General features: G+C 34.0%; 1 protein-coding gene across 1 annotated transcript; it reads left to right on the forward strand.

Annotated features, from left to right (window-relative positions):
* Positions 1 to 982: 982 nt before the first annotated feature.
* IBSP (integrin binding sialoprotein) lies at positions 983 to 16,425 on the forward strand. The gene is made up of 7 exons (XM_066385276.1): positions 983 to 1,048; positions 3,777 to 3,844; positions 3,939 to 3,989; positions 4,086 to 4,163; positions 8,591 to 8,653; positions 14,761 to 14,919; positions 15,465 to 16,425. The coding sequence occupies exons 2-7, from the start codon at positions 3,791 to 3,793 to the stop codon at positions 15,981 to 15,983; spliced, it is 924 nt and encodes a 307-aa protein (XP_066241373.1). The 5' UTR covers positions 983 to 1,048; positions 3,777 to 3,790; the 3' UTR covers positions 15,984 to 16,425.
* The last annotated feature ends 271 nt before the right edge of the window (positions 16,426 to 16,696 follow it).

The following is a 16,696-nucleotide window of genomic DNA, read 5'->3' on the forward strand; positions in this document are numbered from 1 at the left end:
GGTATGCACTTAAAAATAATATTTATTGATTTTTGGTTTCTCAGGTAGAATAAAATTACAGGGAGAAGAATAAAATTACTGGATAAGGAGAACATGTAAGCTATTAAGCTAAATTTCCATTTGCAAATTAAAAATAATAGCACTTTAGATTAGCGATCAGTCACTTTTGTGTTTGGTTTTTATAAATTATTTCAATTACAACAGATCACACTTGCCAGCTCTAATCTTACTTTTTTATATGAATAAAGAAAAAATTAAATACAAAAAAGAACAGAAAAGAGGTATACAGAAGCCCAAGAAAATAAAGTGAGATATCAATTCTACAAGAAGAGATAATATAAAATAAGTAATCTAAAGAGGTTTATTTTAAAAAAACAAAAAAATGAAACCTTCCTGCCAATAACATAATCCTCAAAAGTTTTAACTTTTATACTCAGTGATAGATTTTAGAACATATATCTTACAAATCTTAACATTTAACTGTATTAATTTTAACTTATGAAGCACTGAAGCATATTTCAGGAAAAATATAAGATTATTGATATTAAATATTACTTATTCTTCAGCTCATTATTTAGTTTTTTATTTTTACTAAACTCATAATGTAAGACTGTATTAGAGAATATTAAGTTCTTCCTTTCAAAATAGTAAACATTTGGTAGAATTATGACATTTTTAAATGGTTAAATCTTTTTCTATTTATTTTAATTCAAATCCAGGATATAATATATATTCAGAACTCTAACTATTCATCTTCTTCTAAACCTTCAATTAAATTCCACAATGCAAACTTTTTGGCACTAGAACTATGTTTCATGTTTATGTAACTGAGCTGGTGTCTTGAAAAAAGTGTTGATGTTTGGGGGTTTTCTGGTGAGAATCCACATTCTGACATCACCTTGACCATGACAGTGATTGGCTGTTGGACAGCAAAGAGGAGTTTATAGCCAGCAAGAGCAAGTGAATGAGTGAGCGAGAGCAGAGGAAATATTCAATCTGTGTCACTCACTCCTGGGAGCCTGCCTCCTCTTTCCAGGACTGCAAACGGGTAAGATTTAATATGACAACTTCATTATCTTAAAATCAAACACTCCATATTATATGTCCCTGGAGGTGGCTTTACATTTTTTATTTAAATATTGATATTATTGCACTGTATAGAACAGCTATGTAGTTTAATACTTGCTTACCATTAAACTTGTACCTCAATTTCAGATATTTTTTCCAAAAGGCTAAACTTATTATCCTATGCATGTAAGTTCTTAGTATTATGCACATAAACTAGAAAACTATGCTTTCTACTTTCTATCTCTGCATCTCATAGATAACTGTTTATTTCCTCATTCTGAGGCATTTAATATAACTTGAGTGAAAATATTACTTTGCATTTTCATATCTGTCTTGATGTATACAGATCTCTCCATAAATTATGCCTAATTTGTGTTTCAATTATATACTTTTTAATATGCTACACATTTAGTTTTAAAGTGTTATTTATTATCCTATAGCTCTGAAATCAGTATGGAAAATGTGTAGTACAAGAGAAATAAATACATAATATTGGTAGTTTATCACACTTTTCTCCATAAAAACTTCTAATTAGAGTTGCACAGCTATCCTTTAAGAATATTTAAATTGTCTGGGTTATTATGGTCGATATCGAGGTCTTTGCTTTTGCTAAATCACAAAGTAAATAAAATGAGATTTATGTAGTCAGCAAATTACTGCTTACCTAAATCACTTGGTTCTTTTTAAATTACCTCTGCTATGTTTTCATCTAGTCGATATTATGGTTGTTATGAGAAATTTATAATAAAAACTCTAGAGTTTCATGTTTTTAAGTTTATAGCTCTTTAAAACATTATAAATATTCCAATTCTTTTCCATAAAACTACAGAGCAACAATCATCCTGTTTGTGGGTGGGCTTGATTACAGGTGGCAAAGTTCAAAGTATTATTCAGAGCACCCCAAGAACAATAATAGCTTCTTAAGCAGATGAGCCCCATTTAGGGGAAAAGCCTCTTTACCCCAGTGTGACCATCAAGAACTTTACTAAAGTAGGGAGGACTGTGAGGAAATGTTTAGGCATTGAAATCAAAAGAGCCACTCTGCCACAAATAGTGTGTGACTGCGGACCCAAGTCAGCTTCTCTAGGCCTTGAGTCTTACCTTATGTAATATTTATTTTAGTGTCAGCTACTTAGTAAGGATACAATAAATCTTGGTTAATGATGTTAAAATGCAAAATCAATTTTCAGGGTACAATATATACATGGGCTTTATGCATTTTAAATATTACTTTTCCTGGTGTGCTTATGGGAAAATCACCATCACCACTACACAATGTCTCTAAAATGTAGGCAAAGCTATCACTCTGAGAAAGCCCTCACAGTTAAATGTGTGTGTCAGTGCAGGTGGAAAGGTGTTAGAAGGCTGTCAGCTAAGTTTATACAACTTCTATTAAATTGGGTCTTATCAAATATAATAAAAGTTAGATAGGATTTCACTCTCTCTCTCCTTTTACATATGAGGAATCTATGTGGAACTGAGATGTCTGCATGGTGACAAAACCCAAGACTGTTCAGAAACTATTCCCACAGGGAGAGCTGCATCTTCCATTCCTCCCTGACTCTGGAGAGCCCCTAATTCACCCCATGACAGTCTCTCACACTAGTGATGGAAAGCTTAAATGGAGCTGGAGACAAACCTAATTTGAGGAAATTTGCCCCTGATATCTCAAGATGAAACTCTGATAAACTCTTCCAATAGAATTATCCTTAGACACGGCTGTTGGTGCAACATGCTATGAGAATAGTGTCTCACATATTATGATTCATTTCACGCACATTAAAAAATAAACCAAGTATTCTAAGATATTTATAGGAAAATACTGCCTAGTTTTCATTTTACAAATGACCTTATAGTTCAAAAGCTACACAGAAACTAGGAACACTTGTGTGATCATTGGCATAAAAGCAATCATTTAAATGAATTCAATTTTGGCCTAGTTTTAAACTATAAACAGGTCCCATAACCATACTAACAATTCAGTTCACTTAGCTGATGTTCCTATGTCAATAATATTGGGAGGCCACCTAGCCTTAATGTGAAGTATGCTAAGTATTCGAGCCCTTTGCAGTGATGAAATGGTCTTCTAGTGACAGATGATAGCTGATAGGTTAAGACCAAATATAGAGTTGAGATTAACGTGAGTAAAGTCAGTCTCCTCCTCCTCCTTCTCCTCCTCCTCTTCCTCCTTCTGCTTCTTCTTTTTAGCAATATTGAGAGAGAGATAGAGAAAGAAAGAGGGACAGAAAGAAATGGAAAAAGATGAGAAGCATTAACTCATAGTGCAGCACCTTAGTTTTTCATTGATTGCTTCCTCAAATGTGCCTTGACCAGGAGGCTCCAGCCGAGCCGGTGACCCCTTGCTCAAGCCAGTGACCTTTGGGCTCAAGCTGAAGACCATGGGGTCATGTCTATAATCATGCGCTTAAGCCGGTGACCTCGGGGCTTCGAACCTGGGTCTTCAGTATCTCAGCCTGATGATCTATCCACAGTGCTACCACCTGGTCCAGCTAAAATCAGTCTGCTATCACTTAAGTAAAAGGAACATTTTTAAAAAAAAAAAAAAAAGCAGAAATTTGGTATTAATCACTCAAAACTATAATTGAACAGAAAAAAAAGCAAATTCAATACTCCATCATCTAATATAAGCAGAAAAATTACTCTTTTAAGTTTAATATTTATTAACATTACTACTTCATTAATTCCAGAAGCAATCACCAAAATGAAGACTGCTTTAATTTTGCTCAGCATCTTGGGTATGGCCTGTGCTTTCTCAGTAAGTTTTTTACTAAAAAACCTATATTTATTCCCATTTTTATCAGTTTATGTCAAAGAAAGGATATGTAATAACTAAATATTCTTTTAAACAGATGAAAACTTTTCACCGGAGAGCCAAGGCAGAGGACTCTGAAGAAAATGGGGTAATTAATTTTAGTATACTTCCTTGGCCTAACTACACTTACTCTAGATGTATTTGCACACTAAACATGAACATATCATTTATTTTGTTTATGCAGGTCTTTAAGTACAGGCCACGGTATTATCTTTACAAGCATGCCTACTTTTATCCGCCTCTAAAACGATTTCCAGTTCAAGTAAGTATAAAAATTAATTTTTCTTTTTACCCATTACCATTGAAAGAGAATCAACTTTTGCTAAATTCAACTCTCACTGAAATTCATCCAGAAAGATCACTTAACAAAAAGTTTGTTTTTAATGTAATAAAATGTAATTTATTTTTAGTTCTCTTTTAAAGCAGAAACACACACAAACACAGAGTAGAATCATTTGAGGCCCAGTCTAGAATGATAAAATAAAAGCAAACACCTTGAAACATTGAATTTCAAAAATATTGCCCCATTAAAATTAATAAAAATTTATTTATTATAAAAAAAAGAATATTGACTAACTCACTGACAAAGTAGACAAGTTTATCAGTTGCTGACAATTAAGTCAATGTTAAGGCAGCTAAACGTTGTGTTATAGTTGATTCAATACTGTCATATAGTTATTTTACATCTAATATTTGTGGAGTCCTTTATTTGGTATGAAAAAATTAACTTTATAAATAGGAGAGGCTATTTAAAAGAAATTCTTAGTAATGGTAATTGTTCAAGATTTTTTGAACCTTTGACCTGTGTAGAGCAACAAAGATGTTACACATTGGAGCATAATTATTACATTGGCTTATGAACTGCAGAGGAAAGAGAGAAATTCATGAAGTGAATTAAAATGCTCATGAGAAAAACAAAATATTCTTTTTTAAAAAATTATTTTTAAAAAATGTTATTTATTGGTTTTACAGAAAGGAGAGAGAGAAAAACTGTGGGGTGGAAGAGGGAAGCATTAACTTGTAGTTGTTGTTTCTCATGTGTGCCTTGACCTGACAAGCCTGGGGTTTCGAACTGGCAACCTCAGCATTCCAGGTCAATGCTTTATCCACTGCACCACCACAGGTCAGGCAAACAAAACATTCTTAAAATTTGAAAACAAAACGGACTGTAACTAAACTAAAAACAAGAGTTTCTGTTTTTACTGGTTTACCTGTGAAGAGGGCCTTTGAAAATGAGGGTGTGGTATTGGTTATAAATATACAACAAACCAGGATTGCACTATTTTTATTCTTACACAGTTTGGGTTCAGAGCACCAATTATGCACCATTTGACTAAGGACTCCTGAGACACTAAAAGCAGTCAAGATGCTGACAACGATTCCTCAGCACAGTGGCTTGGCATAGCAAATTACCATACGTTGGGCTAACCCATCTCTAACTCATACAATGATAGGAAATGATAATTTTAAAGTATTTCTAGCAGCATAATAATTATGGGAAATGTGTGTGGCTAAAAAAATATGAACACAAATGATACAAGAACTGTGGGTTTTCAGAATTGTCTTCCATTTTTTGGTTCACCTCAAGCCCATAAATAAACATTGCTCATTTGAAAGTTTCTTTTGTTTTCTTTCTTAAATAAAATAGAAATGATAATAGATTTAACTTTCTGACTAGCTCCTCAACTCTTCTAAAATATCAAGTACTTAAAGACATCTCACTTAGAAATATGTGTGTGATCCAATTAAAATGTCCATTGTAAAATGATATTAGACGATGTTTTCTTTTTTCTTGATAGACTCAAAGTTTATAGATTTTTAAGTAGATCTTCAATATACAGTCTCACAAATTATATACAGATAGGTCCATCTCAACTAATTGAGAATTTGTGAGATAGTTGTTTTAAAAGAGAATCCAATAAAACATATCTCCAGATCTAACAGTCTAACTATATTTATAATATATTCTTGTTTTGCAAAATTTAATTTCCAAGACTTTTCCCCTTACGTGTCTACTTATATATATTTTATAGCTCTTTATTATTTATTCTCTTAAGTCTATTAAGTTTTTAATGTTCAGATTGTCCCCCCAAAATGGATTCAGCTGTATTGGCTTTGAAATTTATGTTTTATTTAAACAAATCTGTTTATGTATAATTATTTCTAAAATACCAGCTTGTATGAAATACATTTCATTGATTGCAAAGTTATGTCCCAGAGTTTATCTATCTGTGTGGTTACAGAAATGGAAGTACAAATTAGGTCACATCTTAAGTATTTTTAATTGAAGAAATTACTATTTTATGATTCAAGTGATATTTGATTAGTGTGTGAACTCTTAGAGGACAGGAACTTCATCTTACGTTTCTTTCACTAAGCTAATCTCAGCTACCAGAGTGCTTGAGACAGAATAAGTGTCCACATTTCCAACCTCCTCTCCTGCTATGACCCTCATTCTCAGTACAATGCCTGGAATGTATATTTGGAGGTTGAACATAGTTACAATGATAAAAATTAGAAGAAGTAATGATAAAAAAAATTATGCATATAAAACGCTTTTGAAAATATCTGTAGAACTTAGTGACAAGTTGGTAATGAGGCATAAATAAAAGAAAAAATAAGAGAGAAAAGCCAAGGCTTCAAGACATTATACACAGTTTAAAATTTTCTTTTTATTTATTGATCTTAGAGAGAGAGGAAGGGAGAGAGAGACAGGAACATAAATCTGTTCTTGTATGTGCTCTGACCAGGAATTGAACCACCGACCTCTGTGCTTCCAGACAACGTTCTAACCAACAGAGCTATCCTGGCAGGGCTACATGCAGTTTTAAAATTGTTCTTACTGCAGATATTAATTGAAGACTGGCTGGGGTAGAAAGCAAGCTGGATGTGAGAGAGCTTAAAAAGTGATGAAACACTTTCACTGAGGCAAAATATACTGCATAAATATGCTGTCCTTTATATATGTCATTTAACTAACAAATAAAAATAGTTTAAATATAATGTTATTTTTATTTACTCTTTAGGCTAGGGCAAGCACAACCACTAAGGTCATGGTAGTGGAAGAGCAGGTCTAATTATTTTCTTTTCCACCCAAGTTTATTCTTGGTTCACCAGGACAAGTAGTCCCTTTCGAGTGGAAGGAATGAGCCCAACAGGGTTGGCCCTGAGTAGGACTAGATCATAATAGTTTTGTTTTGTTTTTTGTATTTTTCTTAAGTGAAAAGCCAGGAGGCAGAGAGACTCCTGCATGAGCCTGACCGGGATCCACCCAGCAAACCCACCAAGGGTTGATGCTCTGCCCACCTGGGGCATTGCACTGTTGCAATTGGAGCCATTTTAGTGCCTGAGGCGAAGCCGTAGTGCCATCCTCACCAACTTGCTCCAATGGAACCTTGGCTGTGGGAAGAGAAAAAAGAGAGAGAGGGAGAGAGAGACAGAGAGAAGGGAGTGAGGGAAGGGTGGAGAAGCAATGGTCACTTAGCCTGTGTGTCCTGACCAGGAATCAAACCTAGGACATTCATACAATGGGTTGACACTAGACCACAGGTTCTAACCTGCCAGGGCCTTAATACTGTTTTCTAAAATAAGACTTCTAACCTGGAGTTTTTTCCGCAGCTTATTTTCTAAGACCTATGGAACTTAACTGAGTTATCACAATCAAAGTTAAAATTTTCAAAGTAGAACATGACAAAATCATAAATTGGGCATTCATTTGTATACCTGTTGCCATTAAGAGTAGTTGTAGAAAAAAAGGAAAATTCAACTTGGATTAGAACTGGGAGAAATATAAAGCATCTTCTCTACTGTCTTAAAGGCTCTGAAAGCAAGTTTAGATTTGTATTTTCTTTAAAAAGTGGCCAAGCTCATTAACTTATAACTACCTGTATATTTTTATAACAGATTTCTTGGTCTAATTTATTCTCATTAATATTGTGCTCTTTAGAGGGATGGTCCTCCAAAATCTCCTAAATGAGTAAATGAATTGATTTTTCTCATATCACCTTTAATATATGGGATTGGCAAAAATAGGTTTATTGTTGAGCGTATATAAAACACAGTTTATTCTTATATTATTTATTTGTATTATAACTGTAAACCTACTTTTGCCCATCCCTGTATATATAAAATTTTAGGTATTAGTTTTAGATTGAAAAATATTAAAAATTATATGCAAATTTAAATCAAGTTCTGATTTAAAATTATAAAAAAACCCTCATTATTTAAGAGAATCACTGAGTAACAAGCCATTTTATAATAAGCCTAATCATCACTTCATTCATATTTTATAAAGAAAATAAAACAATCTGATCTATGTCTAGCCCAAGATTTGCCCTGAACTGGTTGAAATCACAACCATTCTGGGCTTCAGATACCTTCTCTATAAAATAAAGAAATTAGATCAGATAATTCTCTTGGTCTCTCAGAATTAAGCAATTTTGTTAGTCATTGCTCTAGTTTTTACATATGAAGTGTTCCAACGCATTGTCTGTGCTTTGGGGTGATATATATAGTATCTCATACATATCTTGATCATTGAAAAATGCCTTTTTCTTTCTAACCTCATTTTACATAGACCCAGTCTCCTCATATCTTTCTCACATTAGCATGAGAACTGTTCTAAGTAAATAAATGTAAATATATATATATATTTGTATGTGTATTAATTCATATATATGGTTTTTTTAGAGCAGTGACTCATCTGAAGAAAATGGAGATGGTGATAGCTCAGACGAGGATGAAGAGGAAGAGGTAAAAAATTTATGCAGGCTTTTTTCGTAATAAACCAGGCAGCACAAAAACAAGTAGAAAACTATTTTGCACCTAACTTGTGGTGGTGCAGTGGATAAAGCATCGACCTGGAACACTAAGGTCGCTGGTTCAAAATCCTGGGCTTGCCTGGTCAAGGTCCATATGGGGAGTTGATGCTTCCTGTTCCTCTCCCTCTCCCTCTCTCTCTCTCTCTCTCTCTCTCTCTCTCTCCTTTTCTCTTCTCATGAATAAATAAAATCTTTTTTAAAAAGGGAGAGAGAGAGAAAGAAAGAAAACTAGTTTGCCCTAGAAGGGACTCAGCAGTCATTGCCAGTTTACTAACTGTCCACAGTGTTCTGTTTTGGACAAGTAAAATGTTATTTAAATTAGAATAAACTAAAAATGTCCTGTTTAGAACACTGTTGCAGTTTGGGTTTAAGTTAACTAAGTGGTACATAAAACCAAAAGTGTCTATATTTTAAGTGCAAGAAGTATAAATTCTGATAAAAAGGAAAGAAATTACTATTTATATTAAAGTGGCTAGAATATAATGGTAAAAGACAAGTCTTTAATAGTTCTGAACTCAGTGAAATGCTTATTTTTAATAACTAAACTTAAAAACTTAATTTACTGTGTGAATAGCATATGAAAGCTAATCTTATATCCCCTACTTTGTCATTGTGATTCATCTGCATTTCTTGACCTACCAAAGTAGTTGTTCTTTTTAATAGAAATTTCGTGTCCTTTTGTCTGATGATAAAATTCACTTTCTTACAGAAATGCAAATATTCAAGATGTAAAAATGTCTTCCAATATAGTATTATACTGCAAATCAGTGTAGTTCATGGCTAAAATTATCTGTGTATCCTGGAAATTGTGCTAACATATTTATAACTGACACTCTTGCCCAAGGAAACAAACTAATTAGGTACATTTCCTTGGATTGTCAATTAGAGCAATCCATTGGTTTGGGAACCTTCTAAATTCTGGTATTCATACGTGCTATTTATGAATGGACAATGACAGTCAAATATGAATCATGAATAAATGTTATCTTGAAAACAAAACAGTGTGGAAACTTTAAAAGTGACAAATAATTAGTTTAAATTTTTAACTGTAAAACTAACATTTCCAGTACAATAATTTACTCTAACAACTTAAAAAAAGACCCTAACAAGAATGTCAAGCCAGTACCAGAAAAAATGCCACCTAGTAAATTCCTCAACATTTTGCCTGTAGTTCCACATAATATTTTTTTTTCTTTTTTACAGAGACAGAGAGAGAGAGAGTCAGAGAGAGGGATAGATAGGGACAGACAGACAGGAACGGAGAGATGGGTAGCATCAATCATTAGTTTTCGTTGAGGCACCTTAGTTGTTCATTGATTGCTTTCTCATATGTTCCTTGACTGTGTGGCTACAGCAGACCAAGTAACCCATTGCTCGAGCCAGCGACCTTGGGTCTAAGCTGGTGAGCTTTTGCTCAAACCAGATGAGCCCACACTCAAGCTGGCGACCTCGGGGTCTCGAACCTGGGTCCTCCACATCCCAGTCCAACGCTCTATCCACTGAGCCATCGCCTGGTCAGGCCCAAATAATAATTTTACACAAGAACTAAGCAGTGGTGGGATTCAAATAATTTAACAAATGGTTCTCTGGCCTAATGCCTGTTTTAAGTATAAAAAAAAGATATACTTAAAGGTAGTTTATTATTTCATGCATTTAATACTTAAATAAGAACAATAAAAGAGTTACACAAAACTAGATTGTTATAAAAAAGTTTTAAAATATTAATAAAAATATTAAATAATACCTGAAAAAAACCCAATAAATTGTTATTTAAGATATTTCCATATTTCTTCTTGATTGGTGTTCTCACTTGAAATTTTTTCACCTATGAACGGAATGAACATTACTGTGGGTGTTTAGAATACGTTTTTGCGCAGATGAACATTAAAAAAGAGTAAGGAATGTAAATTTGTGATTCTCACATTGGGTGGCTGCCAAGGTGCCCACTTTAGAGAGAACCCTGATTACAAGTGCCATTTTAATAACTGGTTTGCCAAACTCAACATAAAATTAGGTATCAGTTTTGCCGAACCAGTACAAACCAGCTGAATCCCACCACTGGAACTAAGCTAGGGCAGTTCATTTAACTACAGCTGTTTGCTGTACAGTGATTGCAAAACTGGCTTGCCAGTGAAATTTCCCAATTAGATTGTATACTTTTTGGTAACAGTTCTTCACTTGTGATGGTGGTTGGGGATGAAGGAAAAATACGACTTTCAGGACTGTGATTAATCACGCACACTCAAAATTTTACCAACAACCTCTGAATATTTGTGGTCCTCTCAGAACTTATCTTTGCATTCCTCATGTCCCAAGAAACTTAGATACTATAGGTTTCATTCCTCTTTAGGAAGAAACAGTGCTGTACTCTCTTCTGTATCTTCTTGTACTGAGTAGCACAGTTAGTTTCTTATACATATATGTGCCCAGTCAATATTTGGTAGTTTAGTTTTAAACCCTCATAGTAATAAATGCTCCAGAGACCATTCATGAAAAATGATAGTGGAAAAGTAGATGAATAAACCCAGGATCTTTCATTCTAAAGAGATTCTAGAAGCAATCTCTGACAATTTCTTTCCTAAAAATTCATTAGCAATTTAAATTAAATATAGAGTCCCTAGGAATTATATTCATATGAGAAGATGCTTAGACATATATTCTGTTTGGTTAACATACAATTTTTCCACTTCTAAACTATTTAGTTTCTATAAATATAAAACCTTTATTGAAACATAACACAATTATGATAAGTTTACAGATCTTTGAAATTTCAAAAATTGAATATTTAGGTGTTTACCAGCACTCATGTCAAAAAGCAACATATGCTTTGGGCTCCATCCTATTTATTAATGCAGCCTCATCAAAGGCAACTGCTATTTTTACTTTTAACAGATTGTTTTTACCACTTTTTGTACATTATATGTATAAATATAGGAGTCCTCGGATTACAACACAGTTCTGTTCCTACGACAGTGACGTAACCGGAATTTTGCTGTTAAGTCAAAACACACCCTAGCCTAAGTCAGTTACCTATCCTAACACAGTTTAGAAGCCATGATAAGGGCCAAAAAGTTGCCAAAGCAACATAAATGGGACACTTGTGCTTTTAGCAGTTCAAAATGGCGTAAGTAAGCACCCTGGGGGATGCCAACTCCCTTGCTCATGTTGCTTTACTGCGTATTCTTCTGCTGCGTGTAAGCAAACTAATTTGCCCATTAATGGCATAAGCTGAAACACTCACATCCCAATTTTTTAAAGTTTTTATGGGAGTGAGCGTCATAAACTTGAAACGTACGTCGAGACTATTGTAACCCGAGGACCCCCTGTATATGGAATCATACAGCATATACTCTATTGTGTGTGGCCTGTTATACTTCCAGGTTTAGAGATTGATCCATATTGTTCTATAGTTGTAAATTATTTGTTCTCATTGTTAGTATTTCATTATATGAATATACCACAATTTATTATTCTTTTGTTTATAGGCAAGTTCTTTAGTTTCCAAGTTTAGTTTATAGCAAAGAGTGCTGCTATGAACATTCTAGTATTCCATCTGGTGAACACATGCATTCATTTCTGCTGACCAATTTACTTAGAAGAGTAATTTCTAAGTCAAAAGGCTATGCATATGTTCAACATAAGTAGATGCAACTAAAGAGCTTTCAAAGCAGATGTACCAATATAAATTCCCACTATCAGCACAAGTGGTCTGGTTATTCCACATTTTCACCAACACTTTTTCTTTCAGTCATTTTAGCCATTCTAGTGGGTTAATTATACTTTTTAAAGCACAAATTCTTGCTAATTTTTCTATCCAATGATATTTGAAGTCTAATACTCATCAACAACTGACTGATTCATTTTCTTTTTTAACATTAAAGCAGGACAGCCTCAAACAAAGTATCTAAGAAAAGAAAAGGTTTTGTAGAAGAAAATGTAGATGTCTATAAACTAGAAATTTGGGCTTATATTTATGACCCTGCCACTAATCAACTGTTGTCTATTTGACTTCATACAAATTATTTATTCCATTGAACCTCAGATTTTTCACCTGTAAAATGAGGATGTAAGATCTAATTTTTATATTCTCTTACTCTAAGGATCTTTCTAGCTCTATTCCTGAATGATTTAGTTTAGTGGATGAAAGCATAAACATGAAAAAAATAAATAAATAGTATGGTGTTTGTGGAATATTTAACACAATTAGCTTGGAGACTATTTTGGGATTGACTTTAGTATTCCTGAGTCATTTCTTCCTTGAAACAATAAAATTTACAAATTTGCTGAAACAAATATATTCTTTTTTAGTCACTTGTTTTAGTAATAAGACAGGCTGAATCTGAGTTTTGTTTGTTTGTTCTTCAAGTCTTAACATGTAGGATCCTTAGTTAAAGTAATCCTAACATTACAATATCTTTTTTTTTTTTTGCTTTTTTTTTTTTTTTTTGCATTTTTCTGAAGCTGGAAACAGGGAGGCAGTCAGACTCCCGCATGCGCCCGACCAGGATCCACCTGGCATGCCCACCAGGGGGCGATGCTCTGCCCCTCTGGGGTGTCGCTCTGCTGCGTCCAGAGTCATTCTAGCGCCTGAGGCAGAGGCCAAAGAGCCATCCTCAGCGCCCGGGCCATCTTTGCTCCAATGGAGCCTCGGCTGCGGGAGGGGAAGAGAGAGACAGAGAGGAAGGAGAGGGGGAGGGGTGGAGAAGCAGATGGGCGCTTCTCCTGTGTGCCCTGGCCGGGAATTGAACCCAGGACTCCTGCACGCCGGGCCAATGCTCTACCACTGAGCCAAACGGGTAGGGCCCTAACATTACAATATCTTTAAAAATACATTCAAATGAATACAATTTTCCAGGACTAATTTAAAGTAAATAAATTCTATATGCATGAATTCCTGATTTTTAATATTAGCTATAAATTATTTTGTGAAATTAACTCAATTAACAATCACTTAACAATATGGAGTAAAGGAAAAAGACCAAAATGTTAAAAGATTATAATATGCATTCGAGGAAAGTTTTAAAAAAACATATTTATTCAATTAATATAGTATATTACCAAGGATTTCTTGGAGTATTTAGTTTCTTCACTGCACAGAAAAACTGACTGAGTGTCAAATTCCTGACCTCTTCTGAATAATGCATATGGCGCAGAACTCTCTTACATACTGGTATATGGATTTTAAGTTAAATATATCATTTTTCCTTTTACAAACTTGAAAGAAAATAATATATATTCAGTTTTATTGGTAGTAAATAAAACATGCTATCAATTTGTTTGAATGGAGTTGGTTTATGTAAAAAATTTGCTTTTGAAAAATATACCTTAGGTGTAGTATGGACAATTCATATAAATTTTGATCACCATTAAAAACTTCATGATTTATTTATTACTCAGTTTATTTATTACAAAAGACTTGAATTAGAAAGATATAGCTTCATCACTTACTATAAGACCTTAAGCAAGTTATTTAGCTTTTCTGAGCTCAATTTTTTTTTCTAAAGAGTAACAGCAATAATTCAACCATACAGGGCTGCTATAAAAATTACAAAAATAGGTATAAAGTTCTCAGCTTATTTGTCAGAAAATATAAGAGTTAATTTACTAACACGTTGTAGTAGTTAATAAGAGTTTAATTTTAATTATTAAATTAAACTATTTTAATCAATTTCATTGTAATGAAACTTAAATTAAATAGTGTTAATTAATTTAAAAAGACTTTAATTGATAGACTTTAAAACCTATGCTCTGTGTGATATGGTACTATTTAATAAGATATGCTGAAATTATTACAGAAATATTTTTTAATTGATAATATCTAAAACATACTATAGTGAGGTAAATAGAATGTGATAACTTTGAGTTGAATTCTTAGAATTAGAAGTGCAAATAGCATAAGGGGAGGCAGAACTATCAACATTGGATGATGAGCTGGCTGAAGGATACAAAGTATTTTCCTAACAGTGGTTCATAACTCCAACAAATCTTGAGTTATCTTCTGCCTAAAATAACTTTTCTCACTCTGGACATTTCTCCCAGGAGAATTCAAATGAAGAAGCAAACAACGAAGAGTCTAATGAAGATGAAGAATCTGAGGCTGAGAACTCCACTCTTTCTGCTACAACACCTGGCTATGGAGAAGAGACCACGCCTGGAACTGGCAATGTGGGTCTAGCTGCAATCCAGCTTCCCAAGAAGGTAATAATTCCTTCAGGGTCTAATTTCATTACTCTACTGAAGTCTAAGGTTATCCTCACACTATATGTAAAGTATTCTGCACTGTCTTTTTAATTCATCAAAAAAGCAAGAGCAGACGCAATTTTCCTGTTTACAAATAAGGAAAATCTTTCCCAGGCAAATTCTTTTTTCATGTTATTACAGTGACTTTTACATTATAACAGAAGACTAAGAACAAGCATTTTAGCAATGGATAAAAGGGCATGAGAGATACCATTACATTTCAGGGAAGAGGATTCCAAGACAGAGAGAGTAGGAAAACTATAGAAAGCATCTACCTCTGAGAAGACTATTTATCAGGTACCTTTTTCTCCATAAAAACCCAATGACAAAAGTACTAATTCTGAATTTTTAAAGTCTCTACCAATTATTTTTGTAAGTTAAATTGGCTTCAATTAAGAATTACATCTAGAACAAGTCTGTCAGTGCAGTCCATGTTGGATGAAGTGATAGCCTTATGTTTTTCATGCCCAGATTTGAAGTCTTTCCATTTTTTTTTCTTATAGGCAGAAGATACAGGAAAGAAGGCTACAAAAAAGGAGGAAAGTGATGAAGAAGAAGAAGAGGAGGAAGAGGAAGAAAATGAAGAAAATGAAGCAGAAGTGGATGAAAATGGGCAAGGCGTAAATGGCACCAGCACCAACAGCACAGACGTAGAAAATGGCAATGGCAGCAGCGGTGGAGACAATGGGGAAGAAGGGGAAGAAGAAAGCGTTCCTGATGACAACGCAGAAGGAACCACAGTAGCTGGAGAGCAGGATAATGGCAGGTTTGAACCTACAACTCCACCACAGGAGGTCTATGGGACCACCACCCCACCACCGGGAAAAACCACCACCACTGAGTATGAGGGGGAGTATGAACAAACAGGTACCAATGAATATGACAATGGATATGAAGTCTATGAAAGTGAGAATGGGGAGCCTCGAGGGGACAATTACAGAGCCTATGAGGATGAGTACAGCTACTATAAAGGGCACAGTTATGATAGCTATAATGATCAGAATTACTACTACCACCAGTGAAGGCCCAGCCCTGAATGAATTCATTTGTTCTCATGTTTTATGTGGCTACAGTGTTCAAAGTTCAACTCAGGAAGGTGCAATATAACACATGCACATATTGTAATGTGGAATGGTGCTACTGTTCCAAAGTGATTTTCTGCAATTGCTTCTGCAAATAACAGGCTTCATGTTGCTTTGCTCTGGTATGTTATTGAAAGGTCATTATAAATCAGGGCCATTTTTCAAGTGGTAAACCAATCCATGTAGAGAGCTCAATTACATGTTTTAAAGATGTAGTTTTAAATATATATATAATAGTATTTTGATGTGTTTGCTCTATTACTGCTAAAACATACTTTTGTGTGCACGAAGTGCTTCTTAGGAGAAATTTATTGAAATTAATGACACTGTATACAATAAATGTGCAGTTCTTTAATCATACTACCTATCTAACACTGTATAGTTTAATTATCATCCTCATGCATTTTAATGTGACTTGATGTATATTCTGTCTATGAATTTTACCACAAATAAAAATGCAATAATTCAAATGTGTTATGTGAGAAAAAATGAGATATTCAAAATGGAAAAATGTGAGACAAGTAGAGAAAAATTCAGCTAAAAGATAAAAGCTTTTTTTCCACTATGGTTTAAAAGTCAGAAAAACTATAAGCATTTTCTTGTAAATATATCAAATATCTACGATTTTGACATGCTTGTGGGCAGGGTCAACC

Source organism: Saccopteryx leptura, chromosome 5, assembly GCF_036850995.1.
Source record: "Saccopteryx leptura isolate mSacLep1 chromosome 5, mSacLep1_pri_phased_curated, whole genome shotgun sequence".
Taxonomy (NCBI): domain Eukaryota; kingdom Metazoa; phylum Chordata; class Mammalia; order Chiroptera; family Emballonuridae; genus Saccopteryx; species Saccopteryx leptura.

Coding starts and splice junctions, on each gene's coding strand:
- IBSP (XM_066385276.1), top strand. CDS start 3,791: ATGAAGACTGCTTTAATTTTGCTCAGCATCTTGGGTATGGCCTGTGCT. Junction 4,164..8,590: donor TAAAACGATTTCCAGTTCAA/GTAAGTATAAAA, acceptor TGGTTTTTTTAG/AGCAGTGACTCATCTGAAGA. Junction 8,654..14,760: donor ACGAGGATGAAGAGGAAGAG/GTAAAAAATTTA, acceptor CATTTCTCCCAG/GAGAATTCAAATGAAGAAGC.